This window comes from Chiloscyllium plagiosum, unplaced genomic scaffold (assembly GCF_037043375.1).
Source record: "Chiloscyllium plagiosum isolate Xiang-an unplaced genomic scaffold, Cpla_swu_hap1 HiC_scaffold_5, whole genome shotgun sequence".
Lineage (NCBI taxonomy): Eukaryota > Metazoa > Chordata > Chondrichthyes > Orectolobiformes > Hemiscylliidae > Chiloscyllium > Chiloscyllium plagiosum.
The window spans coordinates 125616603-125636777 of record NW_028270143.1 but is presented as its reverse complement, the minus strand read 5'-3'; the positions used below and the strand labels follow the sequence as shown (position 1 = coordinate 125636777).

At 44.0% G+C, this 20175-nt stretch overlaps 1 protein-coding gene across 1 annotated transcript in view; it reads right to left on the bottom strand.

Moving 5' to 3' along the window:
- The window catches only part of LOC122550335 (E3 ubiquitin-protein ligase TRIM7-like), a 79885-nt gene that overhangs the window by 6162 nt on the left and 53548 nt on the right, over window positions 1-20175 (bottom strand). Inside the window, exons 3-4 of the mRNA XM_087986857.1 lie at window positions 9897-10127; window positions 6491-6513 (exon numbers count right to left, since the gene is read on the bottom strand). Coding sequence (XP_087842983.1) covers window positions 6491-6513; window positions 9897-10127 — 254 coding nt within the window. The remainder of the gene's footprint in view (window positions 1-6490; window positions 6514-9896; window positions 10128-20175) is intronic.

Below are 20175 nucleotides of genomic sequence, written 5' to 3'. Positions count from 1 at the left end.
TGTTGGATCTGGCACTGATATCAGCCTGTTGGATCTGGTACTGATATCAGCCTGTTGAATCTGGTACTGATATCAGCCTGTTGGATCTGGCACTGATATCAGCCTGTTGGATCTGGTACTGATATCAGCCTGTTGGATCTGGTACTGATATCAGCCTGTTGGATCTGGTACTGATATCTGTATGTTGGATCTGGTACTGATATCGTCTGTTGGATCTGGTACTGATATCCGTCTGTTGGATCTGGTACTGATATCCGTCTGTAGAATCTGGTACTGATATCAGCCTGTTGGATCTGGCACTGATATCAGCCTGTTGGATCTGGTACTGATATCAGCCTGTTGGATCTGGCACTGATATCAGCCTGTTGGATCTGGTACTGATATCAGCCTGTTGGATCTGGTACTGATATCAGACTGTTGGATCTGGTACTGATATCTGTATGTTGGATCTGGTACTGATATCAGCCTGTTGGATCTGGTACTGATATCCGTCTGTTGGATCTGGTACTGATATCCATCTGTTGGATCTGGTACTGATATCCATCTGTTGGATCTGGTACTGATATCGTCTGTTGGATCTGGTACTGATATCCGTCTGTTGGATCTGGTACTGATATCCGTCTGTTGGATCTGGTACTGATATCCGTCTGTTGGATCTGGTACTGTATCCGTCTGTTGGATCTGGTACGGATACCGTCTGTTGGATCTGGTACTGATATCCATCTGTTGGATCTGGTACTGATATCCGTCTGTAGAATCTGGTACTGATATCAGCCTGTTGGATCTGGCACTGATATCAGCCTGTTGGATCTGGTACTGATATCAGCCTGTTGGATCTGGTACTGATATCAGCCTGTTGGATCTGGTACTGATATCTGTATGTTGGATCTGGTACTGATATCGTCTGTTGGATCTGGTACTGATATCCGTCTGTTGGATCTGGTACTGATATCCATCTGTAGGATCTGGTACTGATATCCATCTGTAGGATCTGGTACTGATATCGTCTGTTGGATCTGGTACTGATATCCCTCTGTTGGATCTGGTACTGATATCGTCTGTTGGATCTGGTACTGATATCCGTCTGTTGGATCTGGTACTGATATCCGTCTGTTGGATCTGGTACGGATACCGTCTGTAGGATCTGGTACTGATATCCATCTGTTGGATCTGGCACTGATATCCATCTGTTGGATCTGGTACTGATATCCGTCTGTAGAATCTGGTACTGATATCAGCCTGTTGGATCTGGCACTGATATCAGCCTGTTGGATCTGGTACTGATATCAGCCTGTTGGATCTGGTACTGATATCAGCCTGTTGGATCTGGTACTGATATCTGTATGTTGGATCTGGTACTGATATCAGCCTGTTGGATCTGGTACTGATATCGTCTGTTGGATCTGGTACTGATATCCGTCTGTTGGATCTGGTACTGATATCCATCTGTAGGATCTGGTACTGATATCCATCTGTAGGATCTGGTACTGATATCGTCTGTTGGATCTGGTACTGATATCGTCTGTTGGATCTGGTACTGATATCCGTCTGTAGGATCTGGTATGATATCCGTCTGTAGGATCTGGTACTGATATCCGTCTGTTGGATCTGGTACTGATATCCGTCTGTTGGATCTGGTACTGATATCTGTCTGTTGGATCTGGTACTGATATCAGCCTGTTGGATTTGGCACTGATATCAGTCTGTTGGATCTGGTACTGATATCTGTCTGTTGGATCTGGTACTGATATCTGTCTGTTGGATCTGGCACTGATATCAGTATGTTGGATCTGGCACTGATATCCGTCTGTAGGATCTGGCACTGATATCCGTCTGTAGGATCTGGCACTGATATCCATCTGTTGGATCTGGTACGGATATCGGTCTGTAGGATCTGGTACTGATATCGTCTGTTGGATCTGGTACTGATATCGTCTGTTGGATCTGGTACTGATATCGTCTGTTGGATCTGGCATTGATATCTGTCTGTTGGATCTGGTACTGTATCCGTCTGTTGGATCTGGTACGGATACCGTCTGTTGGATCTGGCACTGATATCCATCTGTTGGATCTGGCACTGATATCCATCTGTTGGATCTGGTACTGATATCCGTCTGTAGAATCTGGTACTGTTATCAGCCTGTTGGATCTGGCACTGATATCAGCCTGTTGGATCTGGCACTGATAACAGCCTGTTGGATCTGGTACTGATATCAGCCTGTTGGATCTGGTACTGATATCAGCCTGTTGGATCTGGTACTGATATCAGCCTGTTGGATCTGGTACTGATATCGTCTGTTGGATCTGGTACTGATATCCGTCTGTTGGATCTGGTACTGATATCCATCTGTAGGATCTGGTACTGATATCGTCTGTTGGATCTGGTACTGATATCGTCTGTTGGATCTGGTACTGATATCCGTCTGTAGGATCTGGTATGATATCCGTCTGTAGGATCTGGTACTGATATCCGTCTGTTGGATCTGGTACTGATATCCGTCTGTTGGATCTGGTACTGATATCCGTCTGTTGGATCTGGTACTGTATCCGTCTGTCGGATCTGGTACGGATACCGTCTGTTGGATCTGGCACTGATATCCATCTGTTGGATCTGGCACTGATATCCGTCTGTTGGATCTGGTACTGATATCCGTCTGTTGGATCTGGTACTGATATCCGTCTGTAGAATCTGGTACTGATATCAGCCTGTTGGATCTGGCACTGATATCAGCCTGTTGGATCTGGTACTGATATCAGCCTGTTGGATCTGGTACTGATATCAGTATGTTGGATCTGGTACTGATATCAGCCTGTTCAATCTGGTACTGATATCGTCTGTTGGATCTGGTACTGATATCCGTCTGTTGGATCTGGTACTGATATGCATCTGTAGGATCTGGTACTGATATCCATCTGTAGGATCTGGTACTGATATCGTCTGTTGGATCTGGTACTGATATCGTCTGTTGGATCTGGTACTGATATCCGTCTGTAGGATCTGGTATGATATCCGTCTGTAGGATCTGGTACTGATATCCGTCTGTTGGATCTGGTACTGATATCGGTCTGTAGGATCTGGTACTGATATCAGCCTGTTGGATCTGGTACTGATATCGTCTGTTGGATCTGGTACTGATATCGTCTGTTGGATCTGGTACTGATATCGTCTGTTGGATCTGGCACTGATATCTGTCTGTTGGATCTGGTACTGTATCCGTCTGTTGGATCTGGTACGGATACCGTCTGTTGGATCTGGCACTGATATCCATCTGTTGGATCTGGCACTGATATCCATCTGTTGGATCTGGTACTGATATCCGTCTGTAGAATCTGGTACTGTTATCAGCCTGTTGGATCTGGTACTGATATCTGTCTGTTGGATCTGGTACTGATATCAGTCTGTTGGATCTGGCACTGATATCAGTATGTTGGATCTGGCACTGATATCCGTCTGTAGGACCTGGCACTGATATCCGTCTGTATGATCTGGCACTGATATCCATCTGTTGGATCTGGTACTGATATCGGTCTGTAGGATCTGGTACTGATATCGTCTGTTGGATCTGGTACTGATATCGTCTGTTGGATCTGGTACTGATATTGTCTGTTGGATCTGGTACTGATATCAGCCTGTTGGATCTGGTACTGACATCCGTCTGTTGGATCTGGTACTGATATCCGTCTGTTGGATCTGGTACTGATATCAGTCTGTTGGATCTGGTACTGATATCCGTCTGTTGGATCTGGTACTGATATCCGTCTGTTGGATCTGGTACTGATATCCATCTGTAGGATCTGGTACTGATATCGTCTGTAGGATCTGGTACTGATATCCGTCTGTTGGATCTGGCACTGATATCGGTCTGTAGGATCTGGTAATGATATCGTCTGTTGGATCTGGTACTGATATCGTCTGTTGGATCTGGTACTGATATCCGTCTCTAGGATCTGGTACTGATATCCATCTGTTGGATCTGGCACTGATATCAGCCTGTTGGATTTGGTACTGATATCAGTCTGTTGGATCTGGCACTGATATCCGTCTGTAGGATCTGGCACTGATATCCATCTGTTGGATCTGGCACAGATATCCATCTGTTGGATCTGGTACTGATATCCGTCTGTAGGATCTGGTACTGATATCATCTGTTGGATCTGGTACTGATATCGTCTGTTGGATCTGGTACTGATATCCGTCTGTTGGATCTGTTACTGATATCCGTCTGTTGGATCTGGTACTGATATCGTCTGTTGGATCTGATACTGATATCGTCTGTTGGATCTGGTACTGATATCCGTCTGTTGGATCTGGTACTGATATCCGTCTGGTGGATCTGGTACTGATATCCGTCTGTAGGATCTGGTACTGGTATCGTCTGTTGGATCTGGTACGGATACCGTCTGTTGGATCTGGTACTGATATCCGTCTGTTGAATCTGGTGCTGATATACGTCTGTAGGATCTGGTACTGATATCCGTCTGTAGGATCTGGTACTGATATCCCTCTGTTGGATCTGGTACTGACATCGTCTGTTGGATCTGGTACTGATATCCGTCTGCTGGATCTGGTACTGATATCCGTCTGCTGGATCTGGTACTGATATCCGTCTGTTTGATCTGGTACTGATATCCGTCTGTTGGATCTGGTACTGATATCGTCTGTTGGATCTGGTACTGATATCTGTCTGTTGGATCTGGCACTGATATCCGTCTGTTGGATCTGGTACTGACATCGTCTGTTGGATCTGGTACTGATATCGTCTGTTGGATCTGGTACTGATATCGTCTGTTGGATCTGGTACTGATATCCGTCTGTTGGATCTGGTACTGTATCCGTCTGTTGGATCTGGTACTGATATCCCTCTGTTGGATCTGGTACTGATATCGTCTGTTGGATCTGGTACTGATATCGTCTGTTGGATCTGGTACTGATATCCGTCTGTTGGATCTGGCACTGATATCCGTCTGTTGGATCTGGTACTGTATCCGTCTGTTGGATCTGGTACTGTATCCGTGTGTTGGATCTGGTACTGATATCCGTCTGTTGGATCTGGTACTGATATCCGTCTGTAGGATCTGGTACTGATATCCCTCTGTTGGATCTGGTACTGATATCGTCTGTTGGATCTGGTACTGTATCCATGTGTTGGATCTGGCACCGATATCGTCTGTTGGATCTGGCACTGATATCCGTCTGTTGGGTTTGGTACTGATATCTGTCTGTTGGATCTGGCACTGATATCCATCTGTTGGATCTGGCACCGATATCGTCTGTTGGATCTGGCACTGATATCCGTCTGTTGGATTTGGTACTGATATCTGTCTGTTGGATCTGGCACTGATATCCATCTGTTGGATCTGGTACTGACATCGTCTGTTGGATCTGGTACTGATATCCGTCTGCTGGATCTGGTACTGATATCCGTCTGTTGGATCTGGTACTGATATCCGTCTGTTGGATCTGGTACTGATATCGTCTGTTGGATCTGGTACTGATATCGTCTGTTGGATCTGGTACTGATATGTGTCTGTTGGATCTGGCACTGATATCCGCCTGTTGGATCTGGTACTGATATCGTCTGTTGGATCTGGTACTGATATCGTCTGTTGAATCTGGTACTGATATCCGTCTGTTGGATCTGGTACTGTATCCGTCTGTTGGATCTGGTACTGATATCCCTCTGTTGGATCTGGTACTGATATCGTCTGTTGGATCTGGTACTGATATCAGTCTGTTGGATCTGGTATTGATATCCGTCTGTTGGATCTGGCACTGATATCCGTCTGTTGGATCTGGTACTGTATCCATCTGTTGGATCTGGTACTGTATCCGTGTGTTGGATCTGGTACTGATATCAGTCTGTAGGATCTGGTACTGTATCCATCTGTTGGATCTGGTACTGATATCCGTGTGTTGGATCTGGTACTGATATCCGTCTGTTGGATCTGGTACTGATATCGTCTGTTGGATCTGGTACTGTATCCGTCTGTTGGATCTGGTACTGTATCCGTGTGTTGGATCTGGTACTGATATCCCTCTGTTGGATCTGGTACTGATATCGTCTGTTGGATCTGGTACTGTATCCGTGTGTTGGATCTGGTACTGATATCCCTCTGTTGGATCTGGTACTGATAATCCATATGTTGGATCTGATATTGACCTACATACTTTGGACCTGAACTAACATATGTATATTGGAACTAGGACTATCAGCTGTTTAATGGATCTGGGACTGTTTCCTGTATGTAGGATAAGGGACTGCCATATGTATATTGGACCTGGGACTGTTGGTCTTGTTATGCTGCTCATTAATGTGGTGATTTTCAGTTCTCAGCCACTAGTGGAGCTGCAAGCCTGGACTATCTTTGCCTGAAAATAGAACTGAAATTGTAAAGACTAATCTGGTTATCAACTTGAGGTACACAACAGACAAAGACACATTTGCCCAAGCATAAGGAATTATATCCTGTGGGACAGAAAAAAACTTACTGAGAGAAGACCTGTTTCGATTTCTGTGTCAAGAAAGAAAGAGAGAGAGAGAGGAGATTAGGACATCAAGTTAACAGATCAGCACATGTTGAACTAAAAAAAGTGAATTTGATGTTCGAGGATGCATTACATTAGAGCAAGTCACAGGAAGGGGAGCCACTGTGGGTCACAGCAGCAGTGTGGACACAGCAACAATGCTGGGGGACCCTTGGCAATGTGCTAAGAACGAACAGCCTCAATGAGAAGCAACTTGCACTTGTATATAGTGCCTGTAATGTAGCAAAATGTCTGATGCAGTTCCATTAATCAAAATTTGACTTCATGCCACAGAATCTGAGGATGATAGTGTACTGAAGGAGGCTATTCATTTCATCATTTCTATGCTGATGTTTTGGAAGAGCTATCCATGTAACCTGACTTCCCCAACCAATACCTTGCGGAACTTCCTCTTCCAAGTACCTACCTGATTGTGAAGGTTATTAATGAAACAACTGCTATTGCCTTGTCAGGCTGTTTCCAGGTCATTATAACAGGCTGCTTCCCTGTTTCACAGTTATACAGCCCTCATGAATCTTGCAGTTGGTTCCTTCACTAAGTATTTAAATTGAGGTCCTCCAGTAAATGGTCATTTAGCCAATGGAAAGATTTGATCTTTATTCACTCCATCAAATTCCTTCATAATTTTGGACAAACCAATTAAATCTCCTTTTCTCTGCTCTGAAAACAATCCCAACTTCCTTAACCATCACATAGCTAAATTCCTCATCTTTGTTATTGGTCTATTAAATCTCCTCTCAAAGCACTCCGCCATTGAGGTGCCTAGAATTGAACACACTCCTGCAGCTGGGGCCAACCAAGTGTTTTATAAAGGCATGGATGGGGGTGGACAGTCAGAGTCTTTTTTCCAAGGTGGGAATGTCAAATATAAGGGGGAGCATAGGTTTAAGGTGAGAGGGGAAAAGTCTAAAGGAAAAGTGTGGGGAAAGCCTTTTACATGGGTGCCAGGAATGTGCTGCCAAGGGGCTGGTGCGGGTGATTTATCCACCTTCAGACCTTCTAGCTTCCCCAGCACCTTCTCCTTAATGTTGGCCACTACACTCACCTCTGTCCCTGACCTTTGAAGTTCTGGGAATGCTGCTGGCGTCTTTCAATGTGAAAACTGATGCAAAATACTTTGTAGGTTCCTCCACCATTTCTTTGTTCCCCATCACTACTTCTCCAGCCTCATTTTCCAGTGGTCCAATGTCCACTCTTGCCTCTCATCTTTTATATATCTAAAAAAAAACTCTTGCCTTTTGCCATTTTGGTCTTTATCACAAAAAGATTTGATTAAAGAAATAACAATGTTGCTTTGTAAAAAGTTTTGGTGAGACTGCACCAGTGAGCATTGTGAATAGCTTTACTCCCGCTATCTGAAGTGGGATATACTTGTCATAGAGGGAGTGGACCTTCACCAGATCAATCCCTGGGACCGCAGGGCTGTCTTATCAGTAGAGAATGAGGAGACTGGGCCTGTATTCTGTAGCATTTTGAGAAATGAGGTTACAGAGTGTGACAAGGTGGATATATAAAAATTATTCCTCCTTACTGTTGAATTTAAACCAGGAATCATAATCTCAGAATGAGAGGCAGGTTTTCTTAAGACTAAAATGGTAATAACTTTTTTCATTCAAAGAACCATAAGAAAGAGGAACAGAAATAGGCCATTCGGCCCATCGAGTTCTGCTCTGCCATTCAATCAGATCATGCTGATCTGATAATCCTCAACTGAGGTGAAAATCCTCAACTTTCCCCATATCCTTAATTCTGTTATTGATTAAAAATCTGGTTTATCTCAACCTTGAATGAACAGCCCAGCCTCAACAGCCCCATGGTAAAGAATTCCACAGTTTCACTACCCTTTGACATAAGATATTCCTCCTTATCCCTGCCTTATTTGTGTGACCCATTATTCTGAGATCTTGCCCTTTGGTTCTAGATTTTGCTAGAATTTATCTGGAATTCTCTCTCCCGAGACTGTAGAAGCTCAGTCATTGGGCATGATCAAGACAGAAACCAATAGATTTCTGGAGAGGAATGACGTCAAGGATATGGAGATTGTGCATAAAGGTGGCATTGTGGTAGGACTTTGGCCACGATCTAATTAAATGGCGGAGCAGGCTTGTCAGGCTGAATGGCCTATCCCATTCCAATGTTACTATGTCCTGTTGTCAGGCACTGGGAGGGGGAGGGCTTGTTTTGTGGAGCTGTAGGGCCCATTGGAGGCCCCTCCAAGGTAATCCCCCTCCCAATCCCCTGCCCCTAAAACCTGGCCTCCTTCCTCCACCAATTTTCTCAGTGGTCCTTATGAGGCCCAGCCTTACCTCTGAGTGTGGCTTCCTCTTTCTCAGGATCAGCTGTAATCCCAGCAATGGCCACTATACAGGGTGGTGCTACTGGAACTGGAGGGCAAGTCCCTCATTCATGCTATTCATCGCGTTATACAGCAGCGGGATCGGCATATGAAACCCCCAGCAACTCTTTAGTCACGGTTAAGTCCTGCCGTCTCACTGTATATTAAGAGGCTAGTGATCATGGAGGGTTATAGGGCTGGAACAGAGATAGCAAGGGAGCAAGACCATGGAGAGGCCATTGCAGCCAGTCAGCAGTGGGTAGGTAATCTGTTTGTACCACATGGGTAGTGTTGTAAAACAGAGAAACCTCGGGGTGCAGGGACGTAATACTTTGAAGTTTGTGTCAATTATAGACAGGATGGTTAAAAAGGCATTTGGCATGCTTGCCTTCATTGCTTAGACCTTAGAGTATAGGAGTTGGGATGTCGTGTTGAGGTTGTACAGAACATTGGTGAGGCCTCTTCTAGAATACTGTGTCCAGTTCTGAGCGCCCTGTTATAGGAAGCAGATTATTAAACTGGAGAGGGTTCAGAAGAGAATTTACCAGGATGCTTATGGATATGGAAGATTTGAGTTATAAAGAAAGGTTGGACAGGCTGGGATTGGTTCACCAGAGCATAGGAGATTGAGAGGCAGAATTATGGAATTCTATAAAATAATGAGAGGTATGGATAGGATTAATAGTTGTTGTCTTTCCGGAGGATGGGGACTTTCAAGACCAGGGGGCATATTTTTTAGGTGAGATGAGAGAGAGTTAAAAAACTTATAAGTGGCAAATTTTTTTACATAAGAGGGTGGTTCATGTGTGGAATAAACTTCCTGAGGAAGTGGTGGATCTGGGTACAATTACAATGTTTAAAAGACATTTGGATGGATACATGAACAGGAAAGGGTCTGGAGGGATATGGGCCAGGAGCAGGCAGCCGGGACACGTTTGGGATGATGGTCAGCATGGACAGGTTGGGCCGAAGGGTCTGTTTCCGTGCTGTAGGACTCTATGACTCTATGTGTACCTGAATAAATGAGAGTAGATCCATATGGACCAGATTCTGAGTTTCATCATCTATCAGCCTAATTAGATGCATTTGGTTGTTCAGTTCATCAAAGCAGTTGGTGCTCTTTGTCAACACCTTCATCCCCTCCTCTTCAATCATTTTATTGGCATAGTCTTCATCCTCCTCCAGGCTCTTCCTCCACTCAGAGAACTTCTTTGAGAGGTTTTCTTTCAGCTGATCGATTTGTGTCTGAAATTTCAAACCATATTCTGGTTAGAAACTGGTCATTTACAGGACTCTCTACTGCATCATTACTTTCCCTGAAGGAACACATTGGCATCTCCACCTTTTGCTTTGTTTAAAATGATCTGAATATTGTGCTCTTTCAGTGAGGAAATAGAGTGCTTGAGACTAGAACATTTGCCCATAGGGAATACAAACAGGAGTAGGCTATTCAGCCCCTCAGGCCTGCTCTGCCATTCAATCAGATCATGGTTGACCCAACATTCCGCACGTCCACTTTTCTGCCTTTCCCCATAACTCTTCATCCCTGACTGATCAAGAATGTCTCTATCACAGCCATGTCTCTGCCCCCACAGCTCTCTCGGGCAGGAAGTTCCAAACCCTCTCCAATTTAATTCTGAGACTAAGCAGGTGAGGAGGATGTTGATGTCCCGGTGATAATCGACCACACTCCCATTGGCTAGGCCAGCATTTATTGCCCATAGGGCAGTTAAAAGTCAACCATGTTGCTGTAGGATGGCAGTTTCCTTTCCTAAAGGACATTACTGAACCTGATGGACACACACACACACACTCACAGACACACAGACACACACACACACACACACACAGACACACGCACACACACACAGACATACACACACAGACACACACACACACACACTCACAGACACACAGACACACACACACACACACACACAGACACACACACACACACACACACAGACACACGCACACACACACAGACATACACACACAGACACACACACACACACACTCACAGACACACAGACACACACACACACACACTCACAGACACACAGACACACACACACACACACACACAGACACACGCACACACACACACACACACACACACACAGACATACACACACAGACACACACACACTGACATACGCACACACAGACACACACACACAGACATACACACACAGACACATACATACACAGACACACACACACACAGAGACATACACACACAGACACACACACACAGACACACACAGACATACACGCACAGACATACACACACACTGACATACACAGACATACACACACAGACATACACACACACAGACATACACACACACACTTACATGCACACACTGACATACACACACTTACATACACACACACTGACATACACATACACTGACATACACACACACACTTACATGCACACACTTACATACACGCACACACGTACACACACACAGACATACACACACACGCACTTACATAGACACACACACTGACATGCACACACACACTGACATACACACACCCACAGACATACACACACACAGACATACACGCACACACACACAGACATACACACACACAGACATACACACACACTTACATACACACACTGACATACACACACTTACATACATACACACTGACATACACATACACTGACATACACACACACTTACATGCACACACTGACATACACACACACACTGACATACACACACACACTTACGTACACACACACACTGACATACACACACACACTTACGTACACACACACACTGACATACACACACTCACACTGACATACACACACACACTGACATACACACACACTGACATACACACACAGACATACACGCACACACACACAGACATACACACACAGACATACACACACACACTTACATACACACACTGACATACACACACTTACATACATACACACTGACATACACATACACTGACATACACACACACACACTTACATGCACACACTGACATACACACACACAGATATACACACACAGACATACACACAGACACACACAGACATACACACACACAGACACACAGACACACATACACACACAGACACACACACAGACATACACACACAGACACACACACACAGACATACACACACACAGACATACACTCTCTCTTTCACACACACACTATGACACACACACAGAGAAATGCACACTCACACTGACACACACTGACATACACACACACACTGACATACACTCTCTCTCACACACACTATGACATACACAGAAATACACACTCACACTGACACACACATACACACAGACATGCACACACACAGAAATGCACATTCACACTGACATACACACACACACAGACATATACACTCTCTCATACACACACACTATGACATACACACACAGAAATGCACTCACACTGACATACACACTGACATACACACACACACTGACATACACACACAGACATACATACACACACACAGACACACATACACACACAGACACACACACAGACATACACGCAGACATACACACACTGACATACACAGACATACACACACAGACATACACACACACAGACATACACACACACAGACACACATACACACACAGACACACACACAGACATACACACACACAGACATACACACACACACACTTACATACACACACTTACATACACACATACACTGACATACACACACACACTTACATGCACACACACACACACTGACATACACACACACACACACTTACATACACACACACACACTGACATACATACACACATTGACATACACACACCCACAGACATACACACACACTGACATACACACACAGACATACACGCACACACACACAGACATACACATACACACTGACATACACACACAGAGAAATGCACACTCACACTGACATACACACACACACACAGACATACACACACACTGACATACACACACACACACTGGCATACACACACACTGACATAAACACACACAGATATACAGACTGACACACACACACACTGACATACACATACACACTGACATACACACACAGAGAAATGCACACTCACACTGACATACACACACACAGACATACACACACAGACATACACTCTCTCTTTCACACACACACACTATGACACACACACAGAGAAATGCACACTCACACTGACACACAAACACTGACATACACACACACACTGACATACACTCTCTCTCACACACACTATGACATACACAGAAATACACACTCACACTGACACACACATACACACAGACATACACACACAGAAATGCACATTCACACTGACATACACACACACACTGACATATACACTCTCTCATACACACACACACACACTATGACATACACACACAGAAATGCACTCACACTGACATACACACTGACATACACACACACACTGACATACATACACAGACATACACACACAGACACACACAGACTTACACACACACAGACACACAGACACACATACACACACAGACACACACACACAGACATACACACACAGACATACACGCACAGACATACACACACACTGACATACACAGACACACACAGACATGCACACACACACAGACATACACACACTTACATACACACACTTACATACACACACACACAGACATACACATACACTGACATACACACACACACACTTACATGCACACACTTACACACACGCACTGACATACATACACACACTGACATACACACACCCACAGACATACACACACACTGACATACACGCACACACACAGACATACACACACACTGACATACACACACACAGACATACACACACACACTTACATACACACACTGACATACACACACTTACATACACACACACTGACATATACATACACTGACATACACACACACACTTACATGCACACACTGACATACACACACACTGACATACACACACACACTCACTTGCGTAAACACACACACTGACATACACACACACACGTACACACACACACTGACATACACACACTCACACTGACATACACACACACACTGACATACACACACACTGACATACACACACACTGACATACACACACTTACATACACACACAGACATATACACGCTCTGACATACACACACACTGACATATACACACACAGATATACACAGACTGACACACACACACACACACACACTGACATACACATACACACTGATATACACACAGTGAAATGCACACTCACACTGACATACACACACAGACATACACACACACTGACATATACACACACTTACATACACACACAGACATATACACACACTGACATACACACACACTGACATATACACACACAGATATACACAGACTGACACACACACACACACTGACATACACACTCACACTGACATACACACACACACAGACATACACACACTCTCTCACACACACACTATGACACACACACAGAAATCCACACTCACACTGAGATACAGACACACACAGACATACACACACACAGACATACATACACTCTCTCTTTCACACACACACTATGACACACACACACACAGAAATGCACACTCACACTGACACACACACACTGACATACACACACACACTGACATACACTCTCTCTCACACACACTATGACATACACAGAAATACACACTCACACTGACACACACATACACACAGACATACACACACACAGAAATGCACATTCACATTGACATATACACACACACTGACATATACACTCTCTCATACACACACACACTATGACATACACACACAGAAATGCACTCACACTGACATACACACTGACATACACACACACAGACATACACACACAGACATACACACACACACTGACATGCACACACATACACTGACATACACACACACTGACATACACACACACTGACATATACACACACAGACGTACACACACACTGACATACACACACACTGACATACACACACAGACATACACACACACTGACATATACACACACAGACATACACACACACTGACATACACAAACAGACATACACACACTGACATACACACACACACTGACATACACACACACTGACATGCACACACACAGACATACATACACTCTCTCACACACACACACTATGACACACACACAGAAATGCATACACACTGAGATACACACACACTGAGATACACACACACTGAGATACACACACACACTGAGATACACATACACACTGACATACACTCTCTCTCACACACACTATGACATACACAGAAATGCACACTCACATTGACACACGCACACACACTGACATACACACAGATATACACACACACAGAAATGCACATTCACACTGACATACACACACAAACTGACATATGCACTCTCTCATACACACACACACACGACACACACACAGAAATGCACTCACACTGACATACACACACACACTGACATACACAAACACAGACATACACACACAGACACACACACAGACAGACAGGCACACACACACAGACATACACTCTCTTTCACACACACACTATGACACACACAGAGAAATGCACACTCACACTGACACACACACACACTGACATACACACACACACTGACATACACTCTCTCTCACACACACTATGACATACACAGAAATACACACTCACACTGACACACACATACACACAGACATACACACACACGGAAATGCACATTCACACTGACATACACACACACACACTGACATATACACTCTCTCATACACACACACACTATGACATACACACAGAAATGCACTCACTCTGACATACACACTGACATACATACACACACTGACATACACACACAGACATACACACACACAGACATACACACAGACACACACAGACACACATACACACACAGACATACACGCACAGACATACACACACACTGACGTACACAGACATACACACACAGACATACACACACTTACATACACACACACACTGACATACACATACACTGACATACACACACACTTACATGCACACACTTACACACACACTGACATACACACACACGCACTAACATACACACACACACTGACATACATACACACACTGACATACACACACCCACAGACATACACACACACTGACATACACACACAGACATACATGCACACACACACAGACATACACACACACTGACATACACACACCCACACAGACATACACACACACTTACATACACACACTGACATACACACGCTTACATACACACACACACTGACATACACACACACAGACATACACACACACACACTTACATACACACACACACTGACATACACATACACTGACATACACACACACACTTACATGCAAACTTACACACACACTGACATACACACACGCACTTACATACACACACACACTGACATACATACACACACTGACATACACACACCCACAGACATACACATACACTGACATATACACACAGACATACATGCACACACACACAGACATACACACACACTGACATACACACACCCACACAGACATACACACACAGACTTACATACACACACTGACATACACACACTTACATACACACACACTGACATACTCACACACACACTGACATACACACACACACACTGAAATACACACACACTGACATACACACACAGACATATACACACACTGACATACACACACACACTGGCATATACACACACAGATATACACACACTGACACACACACTGACATACACACTCACACTGACATACACACACACACAGACACACACACACACACAGACACACACTATGACACACACACAGAAATCCACACTCACACTGAGATACACACACACACAGACATACACACACACAGACATACATACACTCTCTCTTTCACACACACACTATGACACACACACAGAAATGCACACTCACACTGACACACACACACTGACATACACACACACACTGACATACACTCTCTCTCACACACACTATGACATACACAGAAATACACACTCACACTGACACACACATACACACAGACATACACACACAGAAATGCACATTCACACTGACATATACACACACACTGACATATACACTCTCTCATACACACACACACTATGACATACACACACAGAAATGCACTCACACTGACATACACACTGACATACACACACACAGACATACACACACACACTGACATACACTCTCTCTCACACACACTATGACATACACAGAAATACACACTCACACTGACACACACATACACACAGACATACACACACACAGAAATGCACATTCACACTGACATACACACACACACACTGACATATACACTCTCTCATACACACACACACTATGACATACACACAGAAATGCACTCACTCTGACATACACACTGACATACATACACACACTGACATACACACACAGACATACACACACACAGACATACACACAGACACACACAGACACACATACACATACAGACATACACGCACAGACATACACACACACTGACGTACACAGACATACACACACAGACATACACACACAGACATACACACACTTACATACACACACACACTGACATACACATACACTGACATACACACACACTTACATGCACACACTTACACACACACTGACATACACACACACGCACTAACATACATACACACACTGACATACACACACCCACAGACATACACACACACTGACATACACACACAGACATACATGCACACACACACAGACATACACACACACTGACATACACACACCCACACAGACATACACACACACTTACATACACACACTGACATACACACGCTTACATACACACACACACTGACATACACACACACAGACATACACACACACACACTTACATACACACACACACTGACATACACATACACTGACATACACACACACACTTACATGCACACTTACACACACACTGACATACACACACGCACTTACATACACACACTGACATACATACACACACTGACATACACACACCCACAGACATACACACACACTGACATACACACACAGACATACATGCACACACACACAGACATACACACACACTGACATACACACACTGACATACACACACTTACACACACACACACTGACATACACACACACACACTGACATACACACACACTGACATACACACACAGACATATACACACACTGACATACACACACACACTGACATATACACACACAGATATACACACACTGACACACACACTGACATACACACTCACACTGACATACACACACACACAGACACACACACACACAGACACACACTATGACACACACACAGAAATCCACACTCACACTGAGATACACACACACACAGACATACACACACACAGACATACATACACTCTCTCTTTCACACACACACTATGACACACACACACAGAAATGCACACTCACACTGACACACACACACTGACATACACACACACACTGACATACACTCTCTCTCACACACACTATGACATACACAGAAATACACACTCACACTGACACACACATACACACAGACATACACACACAGAAATGCACATTCACACTGACATATACACACACACTGACATATACACTCTCTCATACACACACACACTATGACATACACACACAGAAATGCACTCACACTGACATACACACTGACATACACACACACAGACATACACACACACACTGACATACACTGACATACACATACACTGACATACACACACACTGACATATACACACACAGACGTACACACACACTGACATACACACACACTGACATACACACACAGACATACACACACACTGACATATACACACACAGACATACACACACACTGACATACACAAACACACTGACATACACACACACTGACATACACAAACAGACATACACGCACTGACATACACACACTGACATACACACACACACTGACATACACACACACTGACATGCACACACACATACATACATACACTCTCTCACACACACACACTATGACACACACACAGAAATGCATACACACTGAGATACACACACACTGAGATACACACACACTGAGATACACATACACACTGACATACACTCTCTCTCACACACACTATGACATACACAGAAATGCACACTCACATTGACACACGCACACACATACACACACACAGATATACACACACACAGAAATGCACATTCACACTGACATACACACACAAACTGACATATGCACTCTCATACACACACACACACGACACACACACAGAAATGCACTCACACTGACATACACACACACACTGACATACACACACACAGACATACACACACAGACACACACACAGACAGACACACACACACAGACATACACTCTCTCTTTCACACACACACTATGACACACACAGAGAAATGCACACTCACACTGACACACACACACACTGACATACACACACACACTGACATACACTCTCTCTCACACACACTATGACATACACAGAAATACACACTCACACTGACACACACATACACACAGACATACACACACACAGAAATGCACATTCACACTGACATACACACACACACACACTGACATATACACTCTCTCATACACACACACTATGACATACACACAGAAATGCACTCACTCTGACATACACACTGACATACATACACACACTGACATACACACACAGACATACACACACACAGACATACACACACACATACACACACAGACACACACACACAGACATACACACACTGACATACACGCACAGACATACACACACACTGACGTACACAGACGTACACACACAGACATACACACACACTGACATACACATACACTGACATACACACACACACACTTACATGCACACACTTACACACACACTGACATACACACACATGCACTTACATACACACACACACTGACATACATACACACACTGACATACACACACCCACAGACATACACACACACTGACATACACACACAGACATACATGCACACACACACACAGACATACACACACACTGACATACACACCCACACAGACATACACACACACACATACACACACTGACATACACACACTTACACACACACACTGACATACAAACACACACAGACATACACACACACACACTTACATACACACACACACTGACATACACATACACTGACATACACACACACACTTACAT